Source organism: Sphaerodactylus townsendi, linkage group LG12 (assembly GCF_021028975.2).
Source record: "Sphaerodactylus townsendi isolate TG3544 linkage group LG12, MPM_Stown_v2.3, whole genome shotgun sequence".
Lineage (NCBI taxonomy): Eukaryota > Metazoa > Chordata > Lepidosauria > Squamata > Sphaerodactylidae > Sphaerodactylus > Sphaerodactylus townsendi.
In genome coordinates, this window is record NC_059436.1 from 25720425 (window position 1) to 25737789 (window position 17365).

Consider the following 17365-nt stretch of genomic DNA (forward strand, 5'->3'; position numbering starts at 1 on the left):
GAAAAGAGGCCTCAGCACGTGGAACTGGGAAGCATGCAGATTCTTCCTCAATCCCCACCCCCCACCCCCACACTTCCAATCTCAGACTGTAAGATACTTGGGGCAGTGTCCTCTGTTTGTGCAGCTTGTAAAGTGCTCTGTTGCTACACAAATAAATGACAGACAGCCCTGCCTGGGACACGTCATGTGATTTTTTTGGTCTGGATTTGACACGTCAGAGCTGGGCCAGGAGGTTCAGGTGCCACCCACACAGCTAACCTTTATTTTCAGCATTTCAAGCAACATTTCAAACAGCAGCCTGTTCTGCAAAATATTGATAGCATTTATTGAATGTTACAGTCCAGCTTCAAATTACACTTTTCTATAGATTACAGACCACTCCAATAACTGCTTGACAGACACTGCTGGCATCAGCCTCCTTACCTCCAGGTGTCCACTGCTGGCACAGAGAAAGCAGACCACTCTCGGAGTTATTGGTACAGAGGTCAGAATGCCCAAACCGCCCATCTCCCAAACATTCTCAGATTCGCAGTCCTCCTAAAAACCATTAAAAGGAGCATGTGAGAAGGGAAGCACTCTGACACTTGATCCAGCTACAGCACTAAGTCAGGCATCAAACGGCGCCCTACAGATCCTGCAAAATGAGCCATTAAATGGCTCCCGGAGCCAACGCTCCCCTCACCTGTGGTGCTTTTTGTTAGGGAGCCCCTGCAACCCCAATTTTCTCACGCTAAGGACTCCTGCAGAGTTCCACAGAGGCCTGCCATGGGATTCTCCAAGGGGCGAGGAAAGTCTTTCCAATATTCAATGCCCAACTGTCCTTGAGCATTAAAAGTCACTACAGACTGAAGTGACTCTAAGCAGAACAGACCCCACCCAACTTAGCCTTTTACCTTGAAGTCCACTCGGATCCTGTGGACTCCGTCTGCAACAGACTTCTGCTTGGAACTGCTGCTGTTTGACAGAGTGCTTAACAAGCTGAGCATGCTGTTTTCTGGCTTGCTGGCTGGAGGGGGCTTTTCCTGGAGAATTAAGGCAATTTGTAAACCCTAAATTCTACACTCTGAATCCAAAAGCAGAAGAGCTCTCATTGATTTCTAGACTGTGAGAGGAACTTCATAAGGAACAACCCGCCAGAATCTGGGCACTGCCTGGGCAGTTCTCAGCCTAGAACTGATTCCAGCAGCTAGAATTAATACATGGATTTGATTTATGTTTTCCAATTTGTACCCCTCCCCTTTCCCAATGAACCAGGCTCAGAGCAGCTGACAACATACAGACACAATATGCATAAATTAAAAATTACAGACATCTAATCTGACTAAAACATACTCCTATCCTGTGTACGGATGGTGCCCTCTAATAAAACCTAAAGAACGAGTATTCCCACGTGGTGGCAAGCCAAGATGCTGTTGCTTATCACTAAAAAACCCACCTCTCTTGCTTGCCCTGAAGTCCAGGGAGGGGCCAAGGCTCAATGGCGGAATATCTGCTCAGCACACAGAAGGCCCCTGTTCAATCCCTGGCATCTCTGGTTAAAAAGGTCAAGTGGAGGGGATGTGAAAGACCCACACAGCAACTGCCAACCTGAATGGGCATCGGCCTCATTTCATGCAAGGCAGCTCCTTGTGCTCCAGTGTGCGGCCACACGAAAACAGAGTGAGGATGTGAAAGAAAGAGCAGGAGTCCCACCAAAGGCAGCCGACACGCGAGTGCCAGTTTCGGAGAGGGAGGCAGAGCTGGACGCCATTCTGAATCTACGTAAACTCACGGGCTCCTGAAGAGCCTGCACATCTGCACAGGAGCAGCCAATCGTGAAAAAACTGGAGACAAAACTCAAACAGCAGGTTACCTTTTCTTTTGGCTTCTGTTTCACTGGTAAGCTTGGACGAGGAGGGATTTTCTTTTGTTTGCTTTGCTCTACACCTAGGAAAAGTATAAGCACACCTTGTCATAACCTAAGAGTTGCCACTAGAAACCAAGAGGAGTCTGGAACTTGAGGTAAGATCAGGTTATATGTGGACAGCAGAAGACAAGTCGCTCTTTTGCAAATGGAGAGAGTAACCACCTTGTGCCCATGTTGGGGGGGTTGCAGTCCGACTGGTATCAGCTGTCTCCAGAAGGCATAAGAACATTAGAACAAGTCTGCTGGATCAGACCAGAGTCCATCTAGTCCAGCTCTCTGCTACTCGCAGTGGCCCACCAGGTGCCTTTGGGAGCTCACATGCAGGAGGTGAAAGCAATGGCCTTCTGCTGCTGCTGCTGCTCCTGAGCACCTGGTCTGCTAAGGCATTTGCAATCTGAGATCAAGGAGGATCAAGATTGGTAGCCAGAGATCGACTTCTCCCCCATAAATTTGTCCAAGCCCCTTTAAAAAATATCCAGGTTAGTGGCCATCACCACCTCCTGTGGTAGCATATTCCAAACACCAATCACACGTTGCGTGAAGAAGTGTTTCCTTTTATTAGTCCTAATTCTTCCCCCCAGCATTTTCAATGAATGCCCCCTGGTTCTAGTATTGTGAGAAAGAGAGAAACATTTCTCTCTGCCAACATTTTCTACCCCATGCATAATGTTATAGACTTCAGTCATATCCACCCTCAGCCGTCTCCTCTCCAAACTAAAGAGTCCTAAACTCTTCAGCCTCTCCTCATAAGGAAGGTGCTCCAATTGCTCAATCATCCTCGTTGCCCTTTTCTGCACTTTTTCTATCTCTTCGATATCCTTTTGGAGATGTGGTGACCAGAACTGAACACAGTACTCCAAGTGCGGTCGCACCATGGCTTTATATAAGGGCATGACAATCTTTGCAGTTTTATTATCAATTCCTTTCCTAATGATCCCCAGCATAGAGTTTGCCTTTTTCACAGCTGCCATGCATTGAGTTGACATTCCCATGGAACTATCAACTAAGACGCCCAAATCCCTTTCCTGGTTTGTGACTGATAGCACTGACCCCTGTAGCGTGTATGTGAAGTTTGGATTTTTTGCCCCTATGTGCATCACTTTACATTTTGCTACACTGAACTGCATTTGCCATTTCTTAGCCCACTCACCTAATTTACCAAGGTCCACTTGAACTCTTAGGCAATCCTTTTGCGGTTCTCACCTCACACTACATAATTTGGTATTATCTGCAAACTTCGCAACCACGCTACCCACCCCTACTTCCAGGTCATTTATGAATAGGTTAAAGAGCACTGGTCCCAAAACGGATCCTTGGGGGACACCTTACATCTCCATTGTGAGAACTTCCCATTTACACCCACTCTTTGTTTCCTTGTTCCTCAACCAGTTTTTAATCCACAGGAGGGACTTCCCCTCCTATTCCTTTTGATTACTGAGTTTTCTCAATAGTCTCTTGTGAGGAACTTCTTGTCAAAAGCTCCTTTTGGAAATCCAAGTAGACAATGTCCAACTGGTTCCCCCCTTGATCCACACATGCCTGTTTACACCCCCCTCAAAGAACTCTATAGTAAGTTTGTAAGACATAGATTTGCCTCTGCAAAAGCCATGCTGACTCTTTCTCAGCAGGTCTTGCTTTTCTACATGTTTTATAATTTTATCTTTAAAGATAGATTCTACTAATTCTACCAGGAACAGATGTCAAAACTGACTGGCCTGTAATTTCGGTCCCCCCTAGATCCTTTTCTTTAAAGATTGGTGTGACAAGTATTGGCCATCTTCCAGTCTTCGTGATGGAGGCAGATTTCAGGGATAAGTTGCATATTAAAGTGAGAACATCAGCAATTTCATGCTTGAGCTCTTTCTTGGGTGAATGCAATCTGGGCCAGGGGATTTGGTAGCATTTGTTTATCAATGGCTGCCAGAAATTCTTCCTTGTCTACCACTATCTTCACTAGTTCCTCGGATTCGCCTCTCCCAAGAAGCACACATGGTTCCAGGTGCAGGAATGTTCCTCACCTCCTCTTGGGTGAAGCACAGGATGCAAAGAATTCATTCAGCTTCTCTTGCAATCTCCTGTCATCTTTAGCAATGGCACCCATTGTTCCTTTTGTCACTCCTAACTGGCTCTACCGCTTCCCTTGCTGGCTTCCCTACTTTTGATATATACTTTGGAAAGAACTGTTAGTTGCTGGTCTTGATGTTTGCAGCCATGCGTTCCTCATAATCTTTTTGCTTCCCTTACAGCTAACTTGCTTCTCTTTTGCCACCATTTGTGTTCCCTCTCATATTCTTCATTAGGCAAACTGGACTTCCATTTTCTAAAAGACATTTTCTTTTTTCTGATCATTTCCTCAACCTCTTTTGTTAACCATGGGGGCTTTCTTTTGGACTGGGCGCTGCCTTTCCTAACCTGCGGAACACATTCCAGCTGGGCTTTTATTACTGTGTTTTTAAATAACCTCCAAGCATCTTGGACAGTTTTGACTCTCTTGATTTTCCCTTTCAGCTCTGGAAAGGCAGCTCTGGAAAGCTGTGGGAGGATCTGAAATATGGGGTCTGGCAGCAACCCCCGCCGGCCATCATGCAGGATGTGGCTCAACAGCCGCATGAAGCTCGCAGGGAAGACTGCCTGAGTACCCCGAGTGAGGTCGCATCCATATGCAGGTGACATTCAACTCTGCTTCTTTTTCCCCAGCCATCAAGCTAGAGACAGCGCCAAGCCATGGTCTGAGTCAGTCATGTGCCAAGACTGAACAGTCACTCGTCAGCATGGCCAGGAGGGACCCGTGGAATCAGCTTGCTTTGGCTGGGGCTGCACTTCCTCTGAAGGAGCAGTTGGGAGCGCTGCCAGATCTAGTCTAGCTGGTAAAAGCATGAATCTCCTCTAAGGCAGCCTCTTCAGTTTTGACTGGTGCGCCAGCCACAGCACTTCCTCCAGACAGGATCTGTCCACAGGCACACATGGACTACTACAATGCACTCCACACGGGGCAGAGATTTCCATGGCTCAGAAGGTGGTGGGAAAGGCTGCCGCCGGGCGTACCTCCCTTGTTTTAAGAGTCCCACAGTGGCTGCCAGTTTGCTCCGAAGGGCATATCAGAGTGTGAATGACCTACTAAGCCCTGCACCGTCTGGGACCAGGAGGCCTGAAGGAAAACCAGCAGAGAACACCAGAGGCCCTGCTGCGTGCCCCCTTCCCTTGTCTGAGTGAGCCCCAGCGACAGGGACTTCCCTGCCGGGGGGAGGAAATGCCTTTCTCACTGAAATTCTCCTGGAGTCCAAACTTCCATTGTTTAGGTATCAGGCAAGGAGTTTAAGATTTGTTTTCATTCCTCATTTCAACTGAGCTTCCGGCCAGTTTTCATTCGGCCAGCCTTGCTGCTTGTTCTCATTCCCACTTTTTATTCTGTTGGTTTGATCACGCCTTTAGCTCACCGGACAGGGCTGCTTTTATCCCATGCTGTCATGGCTGACTTTATGCTGCACCTGTTCCTTCCCATGGTTTATTGTTATTGGCTCAGGCTTGTGAGCAGCTTCTGATGCTGCTGCTGCGAGTGGGTGATCCAAAGGCTTTTAACCCATCACAACAGCCAGCACTGTATCTGGCTCAAAGGGAAGCTCTGACCGGAGAAGACTGTCTGCTTCTCAGGGGACAGCTGACCGGTATCCAAGGAAGGTCCCAAGCCCTGCCCCACACCCACCCCTCTGCCCCCTTCCCACCCTGACTGCCCAGGCAACAGAGGTCTGGCCTTAAAGAGGCCACTGGTAGTGCCTGATGCAGGCAGTCAGGCCGGCACCCACCTGCCTCTGGAGGCGGAGCAAGCTTCTTCTTGGGCTCAGCAGGGGTGCTTCGAGGGACTTCCTTTCTGGGTGGGCCTGAGCTAGCGGGTGGAGGGGGGGGCCCCGACACAGGAAGCAGGGCCTGTTTGCTGGCTTTCCTGACAGCAGGCAGAGGGGCTTGCTTGTTGTCTGGGGGAGATGGCTGCGGCCCCTCCTCGTTCTTCTCCTCGCTGGGCTTCCGGGCAGGCTCACTGCCTTTCTTTGCAGGGGGGTCCTCTCTCGTCAGGACAGGCTGGGAAGCAGCTTTCTGCCCGGAGTCGGACTGGCTCTTCCCAGATTGACTCTCTTTCTTGTCGCCAGATTTGGATTTCTTCTCTTTCTTTTTCACAGCTACAAAGCAAAAGGAGCCCCTCAGATATCATGCTTGGTGGTGCTCCCCCAAGGTGGCAAACATGCTCAGGGTACGGCTGCTGCCTCTGTGTGGCCTTGCTCCGGGGCATGACAAGGACCACACCTTCCCCATCCCTCCCCAACAGGAATCCCTACCTTTGGCTTGCTTCTGCAGAAAGGCTTTCGATGGCATCCATTGCAAGTTCTGACACTTCCTCATCCTAGGATGAAATGAAAAAGAAGGGAGAGTAAACAGGAAGAGACAGCAAGGCTCACCTGGCAGCACAAACCTCTGGCATCCCACTTCTAGCACTGCAGGCTTCTTTGGATTCCAGGCATCTGTGACAAAGGGCTGCCTTAAGAATTGGAAGCAGAAACACCGGAGGCTTCCAGCCATGCCATGCCTCCCTCCCTTGGGAGTCCTCTCCAGACCAATCTGGGCAGCATCAGGAGAGGAAAGGGCATCTGCAGAAGGGACTACTGAGTCTACCCTGGACCAAAAGCCTGTTGTGGCGTTCAGATGCTGACATTCAACTTGAGGAGGAGCCATCAATGTTGGACTCTTTGCCCTGACATTCAGCTGAGCTCCTGTGCAGAAGAGCACTCAGAACAAGCTTCCTGCGATGCAGTTTCACACGCAGTGGCAGCTTCTCATAGCTGTTTTAGAAAGAGATTTTAAACCAAGGAGACGACCCAAAGTCTGGAAGGAGGAGGCCGAACAGAGGGCAGGGCAAAGCTGGAGCCCTCTCTTTCCTCCCAAACCTGCACAGCCACCCACTACTTTGAGTCACTGCCTGCCCCTTCCAGCTCCATGAGACAGGATACACTGAGGTCAAGCTGATAACGAGGCAAAGTCACCCGGCTTAGGATCCTTAGCTCTTTTTTGACTGACAGACCCAGGCTAAAAAGCAAAGTCTGCCCCCCCCCCCATCCCGCAGGCCAGGAAGCCTATACCCTGACCTCCAAGCAAGGCCCCCACCCCACACTTACTTGCAGCACTGTTTCTTAATGTTACGCCCCCCAAACTTTGGCTTATCCAGGCAATTGGTACAGACACCGCAGTCCTCCGGCACCTGGCAGCCCGGACACTGGCCACAGCGCCTGGAGCGCCGGCCTTTCTTTACGGGAGGTTCTGGGGGGGGCTTGTGTCTGGTCACGGGCTTGATGGGCTTGATGGGCGGCACCTGGGGCTCAGCCTCTTCTGAACCAGCAACAGAGGACTTGTCTGTTAAACAAAACATCGGCTGTGAATTCAGCAGCCAATAAAAGAGAATAACTTCAAGTACTGCATTCCCCCACCCCGAGTGTCTCTTGATGCCTCCCTACAAGGGAATTCACTGGCTTCGTTTATAGTCTCCCTTTCTCACCAAGACTCAAGGCAGATTACAAAATTTAAAAAAAAAACACAACAGAAAGCCCCTCCAGGTTTGCTAACAGCAGAGCTTGGTTGTCCCTGCCTCCTCTGCCTTCCATCACCCCACCGCAGCCAAGCATTTACCATCATTCCCCATGGCAGACAGTATCTTCTCCCTCTCTTCCCACGGCAAGGCACTCAGAGTGGGCATGTCATCTGGGAAGACGGCTCGCTTACGCCCAAGTGCAACAGCTGCTCTCCTACAGACGTGCTTGATGCGTGGCCCTCTCACCGAGGCCTCTGAGGAGTCGCTCTCTTGACCCTGCATTTCAAGGAGGTAAGAACACAGGAATCAGCCAGAGGAACCTCTCCCAGAGGCAGCTGGGCATCCCAGTTGCATGCAGATTTCTAAGCACTTGCATCTAATAGGCACCAGAAACACACCAGTGAGAGTGGAAATATCCAGTGGTGGTCTCCAGTATCCAGCCCCGTGTCTTTTGGGAAGGGGTCGGGGAGGAAAGGAGAACTACTGTAAACAATGTTTTAAAACATGTTTGGTTAAAATGGAAAGGAGGTGGTTTCACTCTGGGAACATGACACCCGCTGTGTGTGTGTGTGTGGGGGGGGGGGGGGCTGCCACATCTACCACCCAGTTTATTGGAGGAGCCACATCCCATGCTTCCATAGCTAGCCCCCCCTCCCCCCCCGCTAGGCCATATGACCCAGCTGACCTCTGCTTTAGAGACAAAGAGGGGCCTGAAGCAGCCCTTGGCCACTGGCAGGCAGGTGGGTGGTCTTGCTGGCTCAGGAGCCACATAGCACACAGACGGCAAGAGGAGGCAGAACCGCTGACCTTCAGGGACACCCACTCTCGTGTTCAACTTCTTACTCTTTGAGGGGGACTAGTCCTATGCTGGTCCCACCTGGATGGCCCAGGCTGGCTTCTCATGAGACTTCAGCAGCCAGGCAGGGTCCATCTTGGTAAGTATTTGGATGGGAGACCACCCAGGAATGCCAGGAGGGTTGCTATGCAGAGGCAGGCAATGGCAAAGCACAGCTATTAGTCTGTTGCCTTGAAAACCCCCTAAGGGGTTGCCATTTCAGCTGTGAGTTGACTGTCCTTTACACACACAGAGAATGTTATACAGAAGGTCATCACCATCTTTTGGGGCAAACACAGTAGTTGTTCTGACCAACAGATAACTGGAAAGACAAGGGAGGGGAAACTGGGCAGCAATTTGAAAGGGAAAGACCATTTCTTCCCATCAACCTGCCGCCAGATCTATCCCTTTCGTTCTAGACCTCATACCTGTGCCTTTGGCTGATCCACCTGCTTGAGCGACTTGCTCTTCTCGATCTTGTACAGCTGGGCTTTTGCTTTCTTGAGGAGGCTGGCCACCCTCTTGTCAGTCATGGGCAGCTTGTCTGCATGAGCCAACATAGAGCTGATTGAGGAAGCTGCAGGCAGCCTCAGAGCATCCTCCTTTTCCACCAAAGGGGCGGAAGGGCCGAGGTCTGGGCTGGCCTTCTCCAAGCCTCCCCGACCCCTCTTGGCCATCTTGGTCTTGATGGCTGTTGCTGAATCCATCAGAACCACGGCAGGCACACCAGCCACGGGCTCAGCAGCTGCGGATTTCTTCCGCCCCGCAGCTTTTTTGACAGAGGAGGAAATGGTGGGGTCTTCATGGACGACCACCCTCCCTTTTGAAACACGAGCCGCGGGGAACAACGCAGAGCTGCTCTGAATGTCAGGGGCCTTCTTTCGCCTCTCTTTCCGGGACTCCCGCTTGTTTTCTTTCTCCCGCTCTCGGTCTCTCTCTCGGCCCTTCTCCTTCTCAACACTCCGGCCGCTGTCTTTGGACGGCTCCTCAGAGGTGTTGTCTCTGTTCTTGCCCCTCTCGGTCTGAGAACTCGGGGTGAACCACGGGAAGAGGGGAGCAGGGCTGCTGGGGGAGAAAGGCTCTACCAGCGGGACTCCTGCCTGCTTTCTGGGCCTCTGGCTTTTCTCTGCTGACTCTCCAGGCTGGGAAAGGGAATGGGCAGGGAAAGTGAAGCTGGCATTTAAGGCACTGGTGGTCAAGGACCCCACGGAAATGCTGGCAAGCGAAGAAGAGCCTGACGACTGGGGCGGGAGAGAAGGGAGCTCTGAGCTGCTCAGCCGCCCGCTCCTTGTTCTCATGGAGTGTGAGGGAGATCTGGGCTCTGATCGAATCGGGCTGAACACTCTCCTCTTTCGTTTCCTCAAAGTGACGGATGCAGCAGCGCCTCCTCCAGCAGCTCGACTCACAGAGGAAGGCAAGGTGACGGATTCAAAGATGCGGGAGTGGGCCTCGCTCGGAGTGAATCTCGGCGCTCGCAGCAGAGGGCTCCTCTTGTGCACATCAAACCTGGTCCCAGAGTGCAGAGGGGAAAATAAGCGTGTCGGAGCCGGGGCGCCAGCAGCTGAGAAACTAGAAGCAAAACCAACATCCTCAGGGGTCAGTGGGGGAGGCCGGAAGTTATCAAATATGGGTTTGCGGATAAGTCCTTCTTTGGCATATTTTGCTGAGGAAAAGTACTGAGGTTCAGACCTGGAGTGCTTCAGAGAGGTCCACCGGAACGTTGGCTCTCGCAGAATGGACTTCCGCTTCTCCTGCATGGGTGCAGCAGAAGAGGGTAAGAAGGGTGAAGCCAAAGGGATTGTGGGGGGCATGAGCCAAGGGGCGTGCTCAGAGATGCTGGCAGCTGGTTGAAGGGGCGGGGGTGGGGTCAGGAGGGGCGGGGGTGGAGAGGCAGAGGAGGACTGCTGCTGGGAGACACTCTGGAGGCTGGGCAGCTTTTTGGCTATCTTGGGTCCAAAACTGCGCTCTGCCACAGAAAACCTCCTCCTCCTCCTCCGCCTCCTCCTCCTCCGCCTCCTCCTCCTCCGCTCACCACTCTCATTCTCAGGGGATGGGGAGTCAGGCAGGGAAGAGGGAACTACCTCCGGAGTGTTGCTGCATTCTTCAGACAGTCCTTGCACCTCTTCTGAGGCCTGTGTATCAGTGGACGTGTCAACGCTGGGGCTGCTGGACCGGGAGGAATCCGACGATGCCTGTGAGGAGTGACGGGAGGCCCCGCTGGACTTCTCACTGGATTCACAGGAGGTGGCACTGAACCGGGTGTTCGGTGTCGACTCCAAGCGGGCGATTTTGACGGGTGGGTCGTAGTCCTCATCTTCAATGAAGCGCTTGGGAGTTTTAATGATTCGGGAAGAGATGGCGCTCACCACTGGCATGATGAACTGGCGGATATTTTTGAGCTGAGTTCTTGCCTTGCGTCCCTGCAGCTTTGCTGCTTCTTTCTCAATCTTTTTCTGGGCCCCCTTTTTTGCCTTCTGCAAGAGTTGCTTAGCAATGGTGGCGTCTGTTCTCTTGGAGGAAGGGATGATCCTCACGGGCTTGATCCTGCGAGGGCTCTGCCGGACTGCAGGCTTTTCTTCTTTGGGAAGCAGCGACACGCCGTCTTTCTCCTTTCTGATCCGCTGGGCTCTGTCCAGCTGAGAACTCTCCGCTGTAGCCAGAGCAGCATTCAAGCGATCGGAAGATGGTGGCCGGCCTCTCCGACGCACCAGCTGTACACTTTTTCTTCCAAGGTGGAGCTTGCCAGATTTGAATTTAGACTTCAGCGGAGAGAGCTTGCCTGCTCGCAGCTTCTTGATTTTTGTTGCATGCTGAAAGGCCGTAGACGGTGCCCGCTTCACTTTCTTTAGATTCTCCTTTTCCTCCTTGCCCCTCTTTTGAGCATCTGCTGTGCCCTTCATGTGTCTGATTTTGAACTTCATGCTGCCAAGGGCAGGAGGCCTCCCTCGTCGTTTTTCTTCACTTTTCAGTTCGTTCTTCTGTACTTTTTCTGTGGGTGTGAGTTCTGGTCTGTTTGAAGGGGAATAAGTTGTGGAGGACTCGGAGAGCATGGTTGAACTTCGGTCCAAGCTGTTTCTGGGTCTCCCACGTGGCTTCCTTGTATTAGACTTGGCTGAGGTTAAAGGAGGAGAAGAAGGACAAAGGGAAGAGTGAATGTTAAGCGTTTCTACATCCTGCCACAGGCTCCTTCCAGGAATGCCTAAGTGTCCTGCATTGATAAGTCGCACAACACAGCCCACTGCAAATGAACTACTGTGAGGTAAGGTAAAGTATACGGAGCAGTGTAATGATCAGGCTCTGCCCCTGGAAAAATTCCTCTTTCTAGCTGATTGTAGTGGATTAGTTGTCCCCAAGACTCTTAAAGTGACAATAAAACAGGAACAGTAGCTTTGGAGATAGTTCACAACTTCCTCTCATATTTTCCCAGAACCATCTGAAATATTACATCTGAAAGATCAAGAATAGTTCTCAGGGCAACCCTGGCCGGGGGCTGAAGGAAGGGACTTGGCAGCCTCCTCCAAATCTGAAACGATCTGAGTACTCAGACAGAAACACCATCGGCTGGGAGAATATGTTCAGCCACTGCTTACTGCATGGACCTGACTGCAGAGAGCCATTCAGGCCAGTGGAATTACACCACCCCAGGTCTCAGGTACTAAGCAGGGCTGGGCAAGGTTAGTACTTGGGTGGGAGACCACTAAGGAAGTCCAGGGTTGCTACACAGAGGCAGGCAGTGACAAACCACCTCTGAACGTCTCTGGCCTTGAAAAGCCCATGATGGGCTGCCATAAATCGGCTGTGACTTGATCGGGAAAAACAATTCAGCCAGTTCCTGTGAACAGCCCATTCCGCAGTCTAAGTTTACCTGTGGAAGATTTGGTGGGACTTTGTCCTTTAGCTTCATCATCTGAACCAAAGCCCAGGAACTGCTCATCCTGCACACACACAAAAAAGGTGGGGGGAGGGAATAGGAGGTTTATGCAGGTCAAGTGGACAGTTCTACATAATTGGGGATTGAAAAGCAATTATAGTAACAATACTTCTGTACAGTGTTATGTCAGACAAATGTGCAGCAATGGCTGCTTGACGCTGAAGAAGCGTTCTTTACGCACCACAAGAGAGACGCCCAGGTCCAATGGTGGACCACGGGACACCCATGTGTAATAAATCTGATGAGCATGCCCAGAGGCTGCTCTGCCCTGAAAGCAAAGCTCTCTCACTAACACTTGCCCATTATGCACAACAGGAGGAAAAATAAGGAAGAAGCTACTTCCTGCGCACAGGACCAGAAAAAAGGCCACACTCTTCCAGAAGAAGCCCCTCTGGATCACGCAAGTGGAAGGACCTCCTCATACTAATAATGCTATAAAATAATTCTGTATTCCCAAGTAAGCTGTGGACCACCCCAAATATTGCACCTTGGGTACTGCGCCCTGTGAAGAGACGTGAAGCTCAAACCAGGTAGAATCCCCAAAGTGTGCAGTTATATGATTTACTGAACCCCAAAGCTTATTCTGGGTGCAGAGCTTCCAAAAACCTGGGAGCCAATTTCAGCCTTGCTAAAAAGTAACCAGGTGTCACCAGGAATCACCTATTTCAACCCCAGACTACAAGCAGCACCTGAAAGAAATGAGGGAGGGGGAACCTCCAGCCAGCTTCACAGGTGACGTCCTTGCAAACCTTTTCCATACACCTTCCTTGCCCTGGTCTTGATGCTGCCAGGAGGCAGGTTTTTCCCAGCTTTGCACAGGACAATGGTGCACCTGTGCCCCTCTTGGGGCTTCCCTTGCTTTTATCTTTGAGGGTGTAAACAGGCATGTGGACAGGGGTGAACCGGTGGACATTGTCTACTTGGATTTCCAAAAGGCTTTTGACAAAGTTCCTCACCAGAGACTGTTGAGAAAACTCAGCAATGAAGGAATAAGAGGGGAAGTCGTCCTATGGATTAAAAACTGGTTGAGAAACAGGAAACAAAGAGTGGGTGTAAATGGGAGGTTCTCACAATGGAGAGATGTCGGGAGTGGTGCCCCCCAAGGATCCGTTTTGGGACCAGTGCTCTTTAACCTATTCATAAATGACCTGGAAGTAGGGGTGGGTAGCGTGGTGGCCAAGTTTGCAGATGATACCAAATTATGTAGGGATTGGGTGAGAACCAAAAAGGATTGCCAACACCTCTTGATCAATTAGGTGAGTGGCCTCACAAATGGCAAATGCAGTTCAATGTAGCAAAATGTAAGAGTGCGATGCACATAGGGGCAAAAAATCCAAACTTCACATACACGCTACAGCAGGGTCAGTGCTATCAGTCACAGACCAGGAAAGTGAGGATTTAGGCGTCTTAGTTGGTAGTAGTTCCATGGGAATGTGCAACTCAATGCCATGGCAGCTGTGAAAAAAAGAGCAAACTCTAATGCTGGGGATCATTAGGAAAGGGAGATTGATAATAAAACTGCAAAGATTGTCAATAAGTGCCCTTATATAAAAGCAGTGGTGCGACCCAAGCACTTAGAGTAACTGTGTCCAGCGTTCTGGTCAGCTGCAAGATCTCAAAAAAAAAGATATTTGAGGGAGATAGAAAAGTGCAGAGAAGGGCAACAAGGATGATTGAGGGACTGGAGCACCTTCCCTATATGAGGGAGAGAGGCTGCAGCGTTTGGAACTCCTTTAGTTTGGAGAGGAGGCGGCTGAGGGGGGATATGCTTGAAGTCTACAAAATTATGCATCGGGTAGAAAATGTTGACAGAGAAATGTTTCTCTCTTTCTCACAATATTAGAACCAGGGGGGCATACATTGAAAATGCTGGGGGGAAGAATTAGGACTAATAAAAGGAAACACTTCTTTCAATGCTAACGTGTGATTGGTGTTTGGAATATGCTGCCACAGGGGAGGTGGTGATGGCCACTAACCTGGATAGCTTTAAAAGGGGCTTGGACAGATTTATGGAGGAGAAGTCGATTTATGGCTACCAATCTTGATCCTCCTTGATCTGAGATTGCAAATGCCTTAACAGACCAGGTGATCGGGAGCAACAGCCGCAGAAGGCCATTGCGTTCACATCCTACATGTGAGCTCCCAAAGGCACCTGGTGGGCCACTGCGAGTAGCAGAGAGCTGGACTAGATGGACTTTGGTCTGATCCAGCTGGCTTGTTCTTATGTTCTTCTTATGTTCTTATCTTATCTTTCCCAACCCTGCTTTGCTGCAAAGTTTTGAGGAAGAGGACAGTCAAACCTCAATGGCAGTCCTGTGAGGAGGGAAGTTCACATGTTCCTGGTCCCACCCATAGGGTAGCCATTTCCCCATCCCCTGTCACCTGCTGCGCGCGGGGGAGGGGGGGAATGCTTTTTCAGGCAGCAAGGGAACACCTGGCTACTTTAAACCAATTCAAATCTCCAGGTCTTGATGAGATAAATCCCAGGGTATTAAAAGAACTAGCAGAAGCAATCTCAGAATCACTTGCTATATAGACTTTGAGAACTGGAGAACAAGTCCCAGTGGACTGGAGGAGAGCTAATGTTATCTCCAGCTTCAAAAAGGGAAAAAAGGAGGACCCTAATAATTACCGTCCAGTCAGCCTGACATCAATATCAGGAAAGATTCTGGAGCAGATAATTAAACAGATGGTCTGCCAGCACTTAGAAGGGAATGCTGTGATTACAAAAAGTCAGCATGGGTTTTTGAAAAACAAGTCATGCCACACTAATCTTATCTTTTTTTTTAATGGAGTGTCAAGCTTGGTAGATGAAGGGAATGCATACCTTGATTCTAGTAAAGATTTTGACAAGGTGCCCCAAAATATTCTTTCAAGTAAGCTAGTGAAATGTGGACGAGACAATGCTACTATTAGGTGAATTTCTAATTGGTTGACTGACTGAACTCAAAGGGTACTCATCAATGGCTCATCTTCATCCTGGAGTAAAGTGACTAGTGGGGTGCCACAGGGTTTTGTCCTGGGCCCAGTGCTATTCAATATTTTTTATCAACAACATGGATGATGGAATAGAAGTCATGCTAATGAAAATTTGCAGATGACGCCAAAATAGGGAGGGGTAGCTAACACCCCAGAGGACAGAGTCAGAGTTCAAAATGACCGTGACAGATCAGAGAGCTGGGCTAAACAAACAACATTAATTTAAACAGAGATAAGATACTACACTTAGGCAGAAAAAATGAAATACACAGATACAAGGTGGGTGACACCTGGTTTGACACACTACATGTGAAAGGAATCTGGGAGTCTGAGAAGACCACAACCTGAACATGAGTCAGCAGTGTGATGCAGCAGTCAAGAAAGCCAATGTGATTCTGGGCTGTATCAATAGGAGTGTAGTGTCGAGGGATGTAATTGTACCTCTGTATTTTGCATTATTTAGACCTCACCTAGAATATTGATCTCCTGCCTGCCCTGACTCTGGACTGTTTTGGACTATGCTTTTGCCTGTTACCTGCCCTGCCTCCAGCCTGACTCAACTGTGCCTCGCTTGCTGCCCACCTGGACTCTGGTCTGTCTGGCCACGCACTAGCTAGCACCTGCTGGCGACACCTTATTGGTTAATATAAAACAATGTGGATACGTCAAAACAGCAATGAACCAGTAATTATTTTATTGTCAAAAATCATAGAAGCCACCCAATGGCAGTCTGCCACATCTCTATCACAAACAGAGGGTTCCACAAAATTTCACGTGGTTATTTAAAATATTGCTATTTCTCATCTCTGTATCCAAGGTCGCTTACAATATGGAAAATAATACATACATCCACATATATGCCTTTATTGGCATTAAACAATAAAATGAAATTGTCGAAGGCTTTCACGGCCGGAATCACTTGGGTGCTGTGTGGTTTCCGGGCTGTATGGCCGTGTTCTAGCAGCATTCTCTCCTGACGTTTCGCCTGCATCTGTGGCTGGCATCTTCAGAGGATCCTCCGAAGATGCCAGCCACAGATGCAGGCGAAACGTCAGGAGAGAATGCTGCTAGAACACGGCCATACAGCCCGGAAACCACACAGCACCCAAATAAAATGAAAGCCAGTAACACAATTAAAGTATTTAAAAAATCCAGAGTAAAATCAGCAATTAAAACAGCAGCAGCAGATCACAGAAGAGCAGAATAAATTATATACATTCCTAAAAGGTGTGCTATAAAACCCCCCATAGCCTCCAGTCACAAAGAGCAACAGTAGAAAATTGAGTCACTGCAGGGGATCAACTTCTGACCCTGGAAAGGGCGTGGGAGAGCAGAGAGATGCCTTGTGCAGACCTCTGTTGCGCCAGCTCCATCCCTTTGCCTTCCTGATGGCAAAGGGAAAAAATGACCTTCCTTTGAAAGATAAATAGCTGCCAAGTTAGTGAAGGAAGGACTGAAGGGGTGGAATAGATAGAGCAGACTGTCCATTCAGAACCTCAAAAGGAGCCCGGTTGCACAGAAATGACCAACAGATTTTGTCTGCAGCAGGCGTGTTTTTGCCCTTTCTGTGCTTTTAGGCACCTTATTATCATCAGTTCTTCAAAAGACTCTGCAATGCTTGGAAGCAGTTATAGTCAAGGCCACAAGGCAGCACACGCGTCTGCTGAGCCCGAGTTTCGGAAGAAGCAAGAGGCTCTAATGTACTGTAACCAGCATTCACACAGACAACAAGCGTTCACACAGCCTGCCTTGGATAGTTCCACTTCTTCAGCACCAGGATGGTGAGACAGCACCTCCAGCACTGGAAAAAGAAGCAGCCATGTGAAGAGGCAACGCCTTGGCTGGGAGCTGCCAGACAGAGCAAGGCACCTGTAGGCTGCCGGGGGCTGCTTCCTGCATGCCCCTTCCAAAGCCAGGCTGTGGCATCATACAGAGAGGGGGCAGAAGCCAAGCCATCCAACCAGGCAAGGGGGGGGGAGGACGGGAAGGCCCGGCTGTCTCCTGCTCCCAGCACAACCTGCAGGGCTCCTCTGAGTGCCCTGCAGAAGGAGGACAAAACCGAAAACCATTTCTCCTGCCCAAATTCTACCCAACAGGCTGATCTTCACTTTTTATCTTTGACTTTAGTTATAGTCCACCTTT

The 17365-nt window shown here is 49.9% G+C and overlaps 1 protein-coding gene across 5 annotated transcripts in view; it reads right to left on the minus strand.

The window, feature by feature from the left end:
* Positions 1-17365, minus strand: part of KMT2A (lysine methyltransferase 2A) — a 51700-nt gene that overhangs the window by 27466 nt on the left and 6869 nt on the right. For 4 of the 5 annotated variants that reach the window (XM_048512515.1, XM_048512514.1, XM_048512517.1 and 1 more), the window contains exons 2-10: positions 12179-12248; positions 8742-11425; positions 7577-7754; positions 7069-7303; positions 6235-6299; positions 5710-6078; positions 1853-1926; positions 894-1022; positions 424-537 (exon numbers count right to left, since the gene is read on the minus strand). In XM_048512515.1, coding sequence (XP_048368472.1) covers positions 424-537; positions 894-1022; positions 1853-1926; positions 5710-6078; positions 6235-6299; positions 7069-7303; positions 7577-7754; positions 8742-11425; positions 12179-12248 — 3918 coding nt within the window. The remainder of the gene's footprint in view (positions 1-423; positions 538-893; positions 1023-1852; positions 1927-5709; positions 6079-6234; positions 6300-7068; positions 7304-7576; positions 7755-8741; positions 11426-12178; positions 12249-17365) is intronic. The other variant, XM_048512516.1, reaches the window with a different exon arrangement.